Consider the following 12,838-nt stretch of genomic DNA (forward strand, 5'->3'; position numbering starts at 1 on the left):
ATTACTATTGACCACTTTGTTGAAGACATCTTCAGTTGTGACATAGGTCATTTTGATTTGAACAAACTGATAGCTATACCAATTTTTTTGGCTCTGGGAATTTTGGGATAGAGAATGTCATTTGAAGTAAATAGGTAAAGGCTCTTTTTGTTTTTGTTTTGTTTTAATTTTATTTGTGATAGATACCTGGTGACGTAGTAGTAGGGCTTGACTGGAAAGATCAATTATGATTTGTCTTGGTGTCCAGAACAACAAATTACATATGCTGTCTTGTAAAATTTGATGATTTTGTGATTTATGTGAATAGCCGTCTTTTGGTTGCTGGTTTGTGTTTTTAATTTTTTATCCTCTAGTACTTTAACCTTGCGTTTTTATGTTCTTTAGCAACCCTACATCATGTTCTTTAATTTACTCACAGGAATAAGTAGAGTCGAGTCAGCTCTTATAGTTTTAAAATTCTCTTACTTCTCACCTACCAAGATCCCATTGCCTCTTCATGCTATTTTGTTCTTGATTTTCCTGAGCAGTAATTGGGCTATTGAAGCACATTTCCTTTCCTTCTCTTATTTACTCTCTGGGGTGACTGCTTTCTCACCAGTTCATGGTGTGTGTGTGCTTTGGAATAGATGCCAGGAAGGAGTAGGATGGTCAGGGGCTGCTGGGTGTCCCACTCCTTGGAGCTGTGCAGTCAGCCAAGCTAGCCCTGGCTGCGATTTCATCTGCTTGATACGGATATTGATGATAAGAAACTTATTCCAGGGATGTTGTCTTGTTTTCTTATTGGTGGTCTCTGTCATGTTTTAGTTTGGCTACATTTTTATAGACATGAGACGTGTATGTGTTTTACCAATTTAAGAGACTACTAGAAGTTCTAATAAAAAAACCAGCTCTTTTTCTCAAGGAAAAGTAATCCTTTTCAGCATTGTTTATAAGCCTCTAGGGCTTGTCTAGCAGTATGCTCACATATTGAAAATAGATTTGTCTCTTCTATATTCTTCAGGGGCATTTTACTGTGGGTCTGTCAGGTCTTCAGACTGCTACCCTCATGAAAACATGTGATTTAAGAAGGTATTTCAGTGTGGGGCTATCATAGGAAACTTCTGATTTTAGATGCAGTCTATCTGCAATAAGTAAGATTTGCTGTTGCTGTTGTTTTAACTTCAGGTGAAAAAGAAAATCTGCTTCAGAGAGAAACCAAGTTAATCTTGGAGATAAATGTGGATGTTGGACTCCCTCCAGCTCAGTAACTGATGATCACTTTACTTGAAATCATTCTGCTTTTGATTGGCCGTCCGTGGTTGCACTGAAGAGGGAGGAGGGGGAATCTTTCCAATAGTTAATACCTTAATTTGTCTCTGCATGCATGATATTTGAAATCTCAAGCCCAGGCATGCTGCTCTGTCCTCCCATCTGTAGCTTCCTGCGTGATTCCATCATCCTTCAATTTGTCTCTTCCCATTGTCTTTGAACATTTGTTTTTGGGAACAAGATATGCATTAGGAAATTACTCAACCATGAGTATAACTAATGCTTATAAATTGATCTTGGCATCCAGAACAAGTTGCATATACTAGTGATGTAATATTTGCTGAAGCTCATTGGCTGTTCATTCTCTGTAGTGCTTTTCTGAAAATAAATAAATAAATAGGTAGAAAGAAATGAAATCACTTGGCACCAGCAAAGAAATCCTCTATAGGATTTGAATGTTGAAGTATGAATTGAAACTATTTCCAGTTAGTAAACTTTTATTGCTCACTTGGACATCCCTAAAAGAATAGTTCATTTTGTAATAGTCCTGTGCTTATATGCTTTGCAATCTTATACAGAGGGAGAAAAAGAATTAAAAGCTTGTTCCAAAGTAGAAAGGTTCATGTTGGGTTTGAAACGCTCATGTCAGCTTAATGAAGGATACATGTATGAAAATTAATATCTTGGTTCTTCAGGAATAGTCTGTGGGAGAATAAAGATACATACTGAGTTCAGTGGTTTACTTGCCTTACAGTATATTTGAATTAAACAATAGGACAGATTCTAAGAATCAAGTAAATATGTCCAAACAGGAAGCAGAATCAAAGATCTTAAGTATTCCCCATATTCAGGGCAGTATGTTGACAGTTACAGTAGGTGACCTCTAAGGTCCCTTTCACCTCCCATGGTATGTGTGTCAGCTGCAGTTTGTCAAGATAAATGAGCAGGAGAAAACTTCATGTAAAAAGTGTGTGAACCTAGGACAGGACTTTTCGACCCTTAGGAAGAAAGAAAGGAAAGAATATTGCAGCTAGATGTGTTGGGTCTGGACTGAGGTCAGAGTTGCACAGCTTTGGACAGATAGCCTGGACACAGGAAACCATGTTCTCTCAATTTTAAACAAAAATGCAATTATGTATTCCCTCCCCTATCCCCCCACTGCCCCCATACACACATTAAAATTCTTAACCATGGGTCAGCTTATATCGACCTTTTGGGTAAAAGACATTATTCCTTTGAAATTTCAGAAGCACGAGTTTGTTTTCTGAAAAACACATGCCATTGCATACTTTTAACTTGACATGTGACTGAAACTTTTGTCTTAACAATCCATTTTCTACGAAGACTGCCCTTATATTTATTAAAGATGACAAAACAAAAACCACTTCTTCTTTCATACATTTTCTGCTTTCATGTTCTGTCATTCTGAGATCTTTTTTTCTTTCCCTCTCTCTGTCTTCTTTTCCCCCAGCTGTCGGCAGCATCCAGCCCCTCCAGTCACAGTCCTCACAGAGCTTCAGGAAAGGACCCCTTTGCAGAGCTCTCTTTGGAGGATTTCTTATAAATCACTTTAGGTATTGCTACTTGTTGTGGGAGATGGGGACTTAAATACTTAAAAACAATTACCAAACATTAAACACAATTCACGCTTCTCTTTCTTTTCTTTAAAGGACTCTAGGCTCCCTCTCCTCCTCCTCCTCTTCCTCTATTCTTTAGGTGCAGAATGAAAAGATAGGATGTAAGGAAAAACAACTTTTGGAAAGTATCTTTAACATGATTATTTAAAGTAATCTCATCCACTGCTCACAGTAAATGGATGAGATCGGATAAAGTTTGCTTTTTAATTAAGGGCAAGTGAATACTTAAGCCCTTTCTATTGGAAGGATTCTGCATATGATCCACACTGCCTCTATTTGCTGGAAGACAGGGTAATTTGTTCTTCTTGGTACTCTAGCCCCCAGTTTAGATATACCTTCTAGATCTTTGGGAGTTTATAGTCTTCTGATTTGGCAAGTTTATTAGCACATCTACTTCAGTAATAGATCTTTGGATGGGCAGTTTAAGGGAAATTGTGAGTGAAATATCTTTGAATGAACAGTGGTACCCTATTGAAAAACATTTTTTATGGCTCTTTCAGATTTTTATTTATGTTAATAAAAATGACTTAGTATAATATTACTGTTCCCTTTATTATCTCTAATTATATATCATTTGGAAATAATATTTCAGATTTTGCTTCCCAAATGAGATTTTGCGTGTGGTATTTGTGCTTATGGAGAGATTTTTCTGAACTTGTCATGAAAAAATAGGTCATTGATCTTTCTTTTCCTCCTCCACATGCTATTCCTCGATTTTTAGCAGTTTAGTATTTGGCCTGGATGTGGTTGCTTATGACTGTAATCCCAGCACCCTGGGAGGCTGATGCAGGAGGATCACTTGGGGCTAGTAGTTCAAGATCAGCCTGGGGAATATGGTGAGACCCTAGTCTCTACCCCCACCCAAAAATTAGCCAGGTGTGGTGGCAACTGTCTGCAGTCCTAGCTATTCCGGAGGCTGATGCAGGAGGGTTGCTTGAGCCCAGGAGTTCCAATGAGCTTTTTTTTTTGAGATGGAGTTTCGCTCTTGTCGCCCAGGCTGGAGTGCAGTGGCACAATCTCAGCTCACTACAACCTCCGCCTCCTGGGTTCAAGCAATTCTCCTGCCTCAGCCTCCCGAGTAGCTAGGATTACAGGCGCCCGCCACCACGCCTGGCTAATTTTTGTATTTTTAGTAGAGACGGGGTTTCACCATATTGGCCAGGCCAGTCTCGAACTCTCGAACTCACCTCAGGTGATCCGCCCACCTCAGCCTCCCAGAGTGCTGGGATTACAGGTGCGAGCTATGGTGCCCAGCCAGTGAGCTTTGATCATGCCGCTGCAATCCAGCCTAGACAGCAGAGCAAGACCCTGTCTCAAAAACAAAAACAAAAAACATTATTTGGAAGTCCCTATATGTGTCAAATATTGAGTTCTCTGGCACATAAGTTGATAATACTGACTTTGTTTTATAAACAGGATTTGTAATAAGCATGTTGTGAACACTTCTGGGCCAGTTAAATGGTAAAGACCACAAAGCATTTTTATTTATGAGAAGACATCCTACAATACAATGAATTAACATACCCACTTTTTTTTTTCCAGATACAGTTTATGTAACTTGATGGAAGAAAATGGAATTACTCCAAAAAGACAAGTGCTCAAGCAGCAAAATCCTTACTTCCAGCAAAATCCAAACTGCTGTCTCTTAAATCTCTTAAACTCTCTTCTTCCATTAGAATGCCACAAGTAACTCAGTGAAGGCCCATGAAGGAAATTGGGACTAGTTTATAGGAGAACGTATCAATACAGTTTATAAAGCCAAGAATTGCTATGATTTAAGACTAAGATCTGTCTTTTTGGTGACTAACCCTTCAATTCTTCCAACTCCTGTTAATACCCATAATCAGTAACCTATCAAGAAAAGCCCTTATTTGGAAAGTGTGAAATTTGTATTTGGAAAAGCTGCCTGGAGAGAACTGTGTCCTTTACTGTATTTCAACAGGACTCTTTTGGGGGATCAAAATTAAATTCCTAATTATGCATTATCTTTCTTTTCTCCAGTCCTCACAAATACAGAAACAGTAACTGAAATTAACTTTTCTTTTTTTAAAAAAAAATTATATTCAGTTTGCAGTAGACATTCCTTAAGTATTTGTATTTATTTATGATTATCAATTTTACATAACATTAATATTGTATCAGACCTCCTTATGAAAATGAGTATGGATGTGCACAGTATGTTTGATTTTTATCCACAAGAATGAATCTGATTCAGAATGCTTTTCTCAGCTGACATACAGAGCACTAAATATTTTAAGGCAAGTCCATAGGTCTGAATCTCTTAAGAATTCTCGGCCTCTATGGGATTTAGGGAAGCATTATAAATGCATTAATCCTTATAGTCAATTCTGTGCCTAGGATTTTGCCAGGGAACAGTTCACTGACTAGGAAAAGCACTACATTTTAAATTCAGCATTAGTGCATTGGGAAGGATCTTTACTGCTTTGTGCTTGGCATGTCATTATTTTCCATTTGACATTAGGGCCTTTCCAAAATGAATGTGAGGAATTGCTTTCACTTCAAGACTTTCCTTCTTTTCACTAAAACTCTAGAAGGTGTTACAAGGGGGAGGGAAGAGGGGCAAAGTCCTTGAATCTTTTATTTGGCTCGTGCCATGTTATGATCATGTACCTTTTAAATAAGGGGAAATAGTATCTTTAAAGTTAATGTCTAGCCAAGAGTTTAGTAAACAAAGAATTAAACTGCACTGTTGATCGGTGCTTTGTGTAAATACATCTTTAACATTTGGGTGGAGAGGGGCCTTAAGAAGGACAGTTCATTGTAGGAAAGCAATTCTGTACATGAGTTTAAGCATTCTTGTTGCATTGTCTCTGCAGATTCTATTTTTGTTTACAATATTAAAATGTATGTTAGCAAAATGGGTGGATTTTCAAATAAAATGCAGCTTCCACAAAACTTTTGTTATGGTATTCTGGTCTGAGATGCATTTTCATTTTTCCTTTTTCTTTTTCTTATCATCAGTATTGTCATTTTTCCCTAGTAAAATATACCCAGGTGATTATATTTGTTGATTTAGTAACATGGAAGGTTTGTTTTATATAAATTTTCAAAAAGATGTCTCTTTACACCTTTTGTTACCTTGTAGACTATTATTGATAAATGCAACTACTTATTAAAATTGTTCACTTTTTGTCTTTTGATCAGATGCCTTTAGTCAGGTAAGTTTAAGGGAAAATACGCAGTTTAACGTTTCGGTACATGTAATTATGTCTGCCAAAGAAACCTTTGATTGTATCATGTTGCCTATTTAGTAGTGCATAGGGTTCAGAGTACATGATAAAGGATCAAAAGCTTTGCATTGATAAATGTCTGCATAATATTTGCTGTGATTGGAGAAAAAATGTAGTTGTAGCTAATAAATTTTATCAGCTTTTAAGTTTCACTATTATTAAACCATTTTCATATAAACTGGGAAGTTGTACTTTTATAAGTTACCCTCCTTAACTTTACAAATTTTTGTCTCTTGTGATGTTTGAGGAGGTGTTTATATTTAAGGTCTGTGGCTTGTTTTCTTTCATATTGTCTTATTTTTTTTTAAGTATGTTTCAGTATGTGACGTGCTTCATAGCCATTTTTATTGTTTAAACAACTTTTGGGCTGTGTTTGATAAGTATTATCCACATTTTACCCATTTTATATGTAGGAATCAGAAATCAGAAAAGGAGCTGGGTGCAGTGGCTCACACTGGTTATTCCAGTAATTTGGGAGGCTGAGGTGCACGATCACTTGAGCCCAGGAGGTCAAGACCAGCCTGGGCAACATGGTGAAATGCTATCTGTACCAAAAATACAAAAATTAGCCAGGCGTATGCCTATAGTCCCAGCTACTTGGGAGACTGAAGTGGTAGGATCACCCGAGTCCAGGAGGTTGAGGCTGCAGTGAGCTGGGATCATGCCACTGCACACTCCAGCCTGGGTGACAGAGTTGAGACCCTGTTTCAAAAAAAAGAGGAACTTGCCCAGATGAGTAAGTTAACAGATGGAAGTCAAATCTTTGGTTTCATGGTCCATTGTTCTCTCTGTGACCTGCTGTCATGTAATTCAAATATATAAACTGACATGGAGATTGTTTCCCTCTGCAATCTAGACTGATGGCCACTCTTTATTACCAGTGGTCTTTAGTGAAGTACATTTCCTGCCTCCTCCTCTGATGCCCAGACATCGTTGACAGGGAAGAATGCAAACATGCGACAAGAGCAACTTTAAGCAAAATATAATCAATGAAGTAAATCAGCTTTTGATTACGTAACTACATCAGGCTGTGAACTCATACATGCTCACATCATTTTACTATCCAGTTAGCAAGTAGGTATTGGCTGAGATAAGAGAGAAGATTGTAAGCAGGGGACAACTATACCTGTCCCAAATCGTTTTCAAAATTATTTGCCTTTGATTTAACATCGATCAGCATTCAGCATTTTTAAAAAGGTATCCCTTTCTTAACCAGTGACTATGAGAATACATATTTAGGAAGCGGACTTCCTTATGTTAGCCTAGGAATCTTCTGCTTTTCCAGAAGCCAACAAAATGTGACTTATGGGAAATAGGCCTTAATGGGATGTTTTTCTTGAACTAAAAATAATTTCAAGGTTCTTCTCATTTATCATAACTCACAAACACGCTTCCAAACTCTGCTTATTCTACAAAATTCCAAAGAGAAAAAAATTTCTCTTCAGAGTGATTGTGGCTTCTGTGTGCTAGCAGTGACTAGGTCACAGTGTATGGAGCCACCACAGTAGTAAGCCAGATGAATTTATTCTTGCCTTCCAAGAAAGATATTTCACAGCTTTCATCAGTGGCGTCTGCAGTCAGCTTAGATCTTTGTTCTGCCACACTTGTTGCCTTCCACGGGTGTGACTAGCCCTTCTGGAATTCTGCCGTCTGAAGTTTTGGGAAAAAAAGGCTGCATTATCATCCATGCAGCCTCTCGCTGAAAACGTTAAGCTGATTTCTTGCTGTTACTAAGAAGTAATGTCCTATTTGAAGTATCACCAGTCCAAAAGGTTTTCTGTGTTTCTAGCTAGTATTCCTAATTTTAGCATAAGCACTCACTGTGTCCCATTTGTTGTTGATGTAGTATGCAGACGTAGTTGCATGAAAGCTGTACGAAACTGACAACATTGTTAATGAAAGTTCTTTCTATGGTATTTGTTCTGGGGCTGATGTAACTTGAAGCGAAGATTAAACTGATTTTAGGCAGACAACTAGGAGAGAAAGGTGAGGTTAGAAAAACTTTTGTTTTCTGACAAGCCCTGGTTCAAAATAGCTTTTTATCTAATAAAAAAGCTAATTTTAGGCCAGTGCAGTGGATCATGTCTATAATCCCAACACTTTGGGAGGCCAGAGTGGGCGGATCACTTGAGCCCAGGAGCTTGAGACCAGCCTGGCCAACATGGTGAAACCCCGTCTCTACAACATTGAAAAAAAAAAAATTAAGTCCCAGCCACTCAGAAGGCTGAGATGGGAGGATTGCTTGAGCCCGGTATGGTTGAGGCTGCTGTGAGCTGAGGTCACACCACTGCACTTCAGCCTGGGCAACAGAGTGAGTTTTTTTGAACCCTGCTTCAAAAAAAAAAAAATTTTGTTTTGATTTTTGTTTTGATTTTTGTTTTGAGATGGAGTCTCGCTCTGTTGCCCAGGCTGTAGTGCAGTGGCGTGATTTTGGTTCACTGCAACCTCCGCCTCCTGGGTTCAAGCGATTCTCCTGCCTCAGGCGCCTGCCACCATGCCTGGCTAATTTTTGTATTTTAATAGAGATGGAATTTCACTGTTTGCCAGGCTGGCTCGAACTCCTGACCTTGAGTGATCCTGCCTCCACCTCCCAAAGTGCTGGGATTACAGGCATGAACCACCACACCCCGTCTAAAGTTGGTTTTGAAATAAAAATTGTGTGTGATTGACGTTGGGAGCTAAACCTTGCTCTGTCGGAGCCTTCCCCAGTTAGGTACCCTGCCTGTCTCCCTTGAGACTTGGTTCCTTGGCAGCTGTCCTGTTCTCCGGATAAACAAGTATTGAGTTACCGTGCCTCTGACTGGGACCGTAGGGAAGGAAATACCAAGTAGCACCCCACTCCCCCACCACTCAGGCTGTCTAGGAAGTCGGATTTCTTAAAACTTTTAAGAACACTACATGGAAGCATTAAGCACACCACACTGACACTGCCAGCTAGCTTAGTGCCTGTGTAAGGCAGAAAATATGAAATCTGCATCTCTGATCATTTTTGTCCTAAGAAGGGTAATAGTGTTAGTCTGTTCTTGGGGTTGCTATAAATACCTGAGGTTAGGTAATTTACAAAGAAAAGAGGTTTAATTGGCTCATGGCAGGCTGCGTGGCACTGGCTGCTGGTGAGGCCTCAGGGAGCTGTTACTCATAGCCAAAGACACAGAAGAGAGCAGGCCTGAGAGAAGAAGCAAGGGAGTGAGGCAGGACACTTGAAAACAATCAGATCTCACTTGAACGAACTGAGCAAGGGGATGGTGCTAAACCATGAGAGATCCAAACATCCAAACCATATCAAGGTAGAAACTGAAATGAACTTCACTTCCTTTTAATTACATATTGAAGGGCAGCTTCAAGGGTCAGAAGAAGACAGAGACACTGAAGTAGAAGGGGAAGATTCAGTGGGAGATCCCAAGAAGCCTAGCAAGCAGTCTTCTAAGGTAGGTGCAAGGATAGCTGTGCTCATTGCTTGATGTTTATAATAATTGTCACCAGTAGCTAATCTTTTACAACAACTGTACTGATATGCAGAACTTAAAATTCATCGTGGCCAGAATTTACATTTTGTGTGGACCAAAAATAGAAATGAAAAAATGGGAGTTCATTTAGACTTACAAAGTTATAGTAAATTAAACTGATTTGATACTGGCCCAAAAGACAACAAACAGAATAGGACAGTAAGCCTAATAACTGACAGGTGTTTAAATATGTGGTAGAATAGCATTTCAAGAGTCAAGAAAAGATGGACTATTTAATAAGCCAATTTTACCAGCACCCAATACCTACTTGGAGAAGGGGCAAGTGATCTGTTCTCCTTGGCCTCTCAAAGTGCTAGGATTACAGGCGTGAACCACCGCACTCAGCCAAGAATATACATATTTCAGAGGTGGTTCATGTCTATAATCCCAGCAGTTTGGGAGGCTGAGGCAAGAGGATCACTTGAGCCCAGGAGTTCAAGACTAGCCTGGGCAATATCTCTATATTAAGATACATATATAGACACACATAGATATATATATATATGCATACACACACACACACATATATGTATATAAAATCTAGTAAGCTAATTTTAGGCCAGTGCAGTGGCTTGTGTCTGTAATCCCAACACTTTGGGAGGCCGAAGTGTGTAAGTACATATATACACACATAAAATACATATTAATAAAAAATAGATATAGTCAGATAGGAAAAAGGAAAGAATATGATAAAAATAGTTCACCAAAGAAGAAATACTAATGATCAATGGAAAAAAATCATCTTTAGTAGTAACTAAAGAATTCAAATGAAGCCAGGCACAGTGGCTCACTTCTGTAATCCTAGCACTTTGGGAGGCTGAGGCAGGTGGATCACTTGAGGCAAGGAGTTTGAGACCAGCCTGGCCAACATGGTGAAACCTTGTCTCTACTGAAAATATACAAAAATGAGCCGGGCATGGTGGCACATGCCTGTAATCTCAACTACTCAGGAGGCTGAAGCAGGAGAATCACTTGAACCTGGGAGGCGGAGGTTACAGTGAGCCGACATCGCACCATTGCACTCCAGCCTGGGTGACAGTGTGAGACGCTGTCTCAAAAAGAAAAAAGAAAACAATAGTCCTTTATAGGTGTAAGGCTGTTCTGAGAGCTTTTATATATACTCATTCATTTAATTGAGTCTATGAAAGAAGCACTTTTGTTATACTTATTTCATAGATTAGGAAACTGAGGCTCAGAGAGATTAGGTCACTTAGTATATAATCTTTATCAACTCTGCTTAAGTTGGCATCCAGAACTACTATGGTCTGGCTGTTGGTCTGGTTGTTGGTCTTAAGCACTGCTGTACAATGGAGTATAGAGTGCCATTGTGTTTATCAAGGAGCATGTGTGTATGTACCAGTACAGGCAAGAGTACACAAAGTTTGATTGCTTATCGAAGGCTAAGGTGAGTGTAAGCCAGTACAGCTGTTTTGGATGGAAATTGGCCATAGTTAGAAACCTCGAGAGTTCATACCCTTAATCCAATAATTCCCCTTTGAGAAAATCTACCCAGGGAAATAATCTGGGGATGGGAATTTGGCTTGGAAACTTGAATTGAGACATAAGTTTACAAACAGGAATTCATACTTAAGGATAAGAGGTCAGATTAATGGGATGTATCACCCCTTGAGACCAAACCTGCAGCACAAAAGAGCCTTGGTCTCACAGGTCACAAATAGACATTCAGTGCAGATTTTTATTGCTATCATCCCAGGTTAGAGCCCAGTCTACACTACCTGATAGCTGGCTCTGCTGATACTCGGGCCAACCCAAAGGAAAATGATGGATTTTCTTTTTGGGGGAAGGCTGGTCTTTGGTGCAGACAGGAGGAATACTGGTCCAATGGGCTTAGGAGAACAATATTATTTATCAGTCACCCAATAGAGAAGGGTGCTTTCCATTCATCAACGTTTATTTTGCTGTCTTATAGGAAACTTGGGAAGTAAGCAGGACTTCCCAGGCCTCTTGTCTTGTGTTATGGGAAACTACAAGACCCATCAGGCATTTTTAGTTTCATTTACCAGGCAGTTTATTGATTGCAAGACTTAGCATACATGATTCACAAAGTTCTCATTCTTGATAATTTTCTGCCCAAATGTAGCTTCCTCAGAAGGGCAGGAGTGATCCATCACGTGGTGGGTGTTCATGTTTCCAGTTGGCTCCATCCCCTCCCCTCGAATCCTGTGCTTTAACAGCTGGAATCCTTCAGTGTGTCTGGGTGGCTCACTGCTTATCAAATATTCAAGGCCTACAACCATTGCAGCCTTTCTCATACCTCCACTCTTGAAGCTTCTGCCCAGGCTAACTTTGTCTCTTCCCTGCCTCTTAATTGAAAGTCTGGAATTCTCTGCTCCTTTATTTTTACCTATTTGCCTGTTCAAAGTCTGTCTTATTGGGATGGAAAGTGAGCAACTCTGATCATTTTTAGGAGCACTGTAAATTGGACAGCCCTTCCAGAAAGTCATAAAAATGTTTGTCTCCTTTGCCCAGTAATTCCACTTCTAGACATCTAAAGAAGTCCAGAAGTATTAAAAGACCACACACAAGAGTACCTATGACAGCGGTTGAGATTACCAAAGGAACCACTGTGTGCCAGAGTAAGAAAGGGCCAAGGATGAGTCCCAGGGAACACACCCTTATTAAGGGGTGAAGGCCAGGAAAGAACAATCAAAGCTGGAGGAGGAGAACCAGGAAAGATAATTATGTCAGGGATATAACTGAAGGAGTAGGGAATGGCCAACACAAGTAAAATAAAGACCAAAACCTGCCCATTGGATCTAGCAATTAGGAACTTGAACCTTACCCCTAGATATACCTGGGAATTGTCAGGGACAGAAGGCAGATCACATGGCATTGAAAAGATGCATAGATATCAAAAGGCTATGAACTAAAAGAGATACTAAGCAAAAGACAGGCCAAGGAAGATTTTTAGAAAGCAGATTGACTTCTTTGTTCATCCATTCAATACACTGAGTGCCTTCAATGTGCCAGTAGTTCTAGGGGCAAGAATCAATAAACAAAACATAGGTTCTGCTTTCATTGAGCTTATTTTTTTGTGAGAGTAGGCAATTAGCAAATATTTTGCTAATGATGATGAGTGTTGTGAGAAAAAAATAGTAGAGAGTGATGTGAGCAGAGTATGGTGCTGTTTGGGATAGGGTCAAGGAAGACCATGAAGTCATCTTTGAACAGAGAT

At 39.5% G+C, this 12,838-nt stretch overlaps 1 protein-coding gene across 21 annotated transcripts in view; it reads left to right on the forward strand.

Moving 5' to 3' along the window:
- PICALM (phosphatidylinositol binding clathrin assembly protein) overlaps positions 1-6,029 on the forward strand; it is a 104,722-nt gene extending 98,693 nt beyond the window's left edge. For 13 of the 21 annotated variants that reach the window (XM_030794684.1, XM_030794687.1, XM_030794685.1 and 10 more), the window contains 2 exons: positions 2,720-2,822; positions 4,428-6,029. In XM_030794684.1, the coding sequence (XP_030650544.1) occupies positions 2,720-2,812 (93 nt within the window). In that variant the 3' untranslated portion in view covers positions 2,813-2,822; positions 4,428-6,029. The remainder of the gene's footprint in view (positions 1-2,719; positions 2,823-4,427) is intronic. The other 8 variants (XM_030794694.1, XM_030794695.1, XM_030794697.1 and 5 more) reach the window with 3 other exon arrangements.
- The last annotated feature ends 6,809 nt before the right edge of the window (positions 6,030-12,838 follow it).

Source organism: Nomascus leucogenys, chromosome 15 (genome assembly GCF_006542625.1).
Source record: "Nomascus leucogenys isolate Asia chromosome 15, Asia_NLE_v1, whole genome shotgun sequence".
Taxonomy (NCBI): domain Eukaryota; kingdom Metazoa; phylum Chordata; class Mammalia; order Primates; family Hylobatidae; genus Nomascus; species Nomascus leucogenys.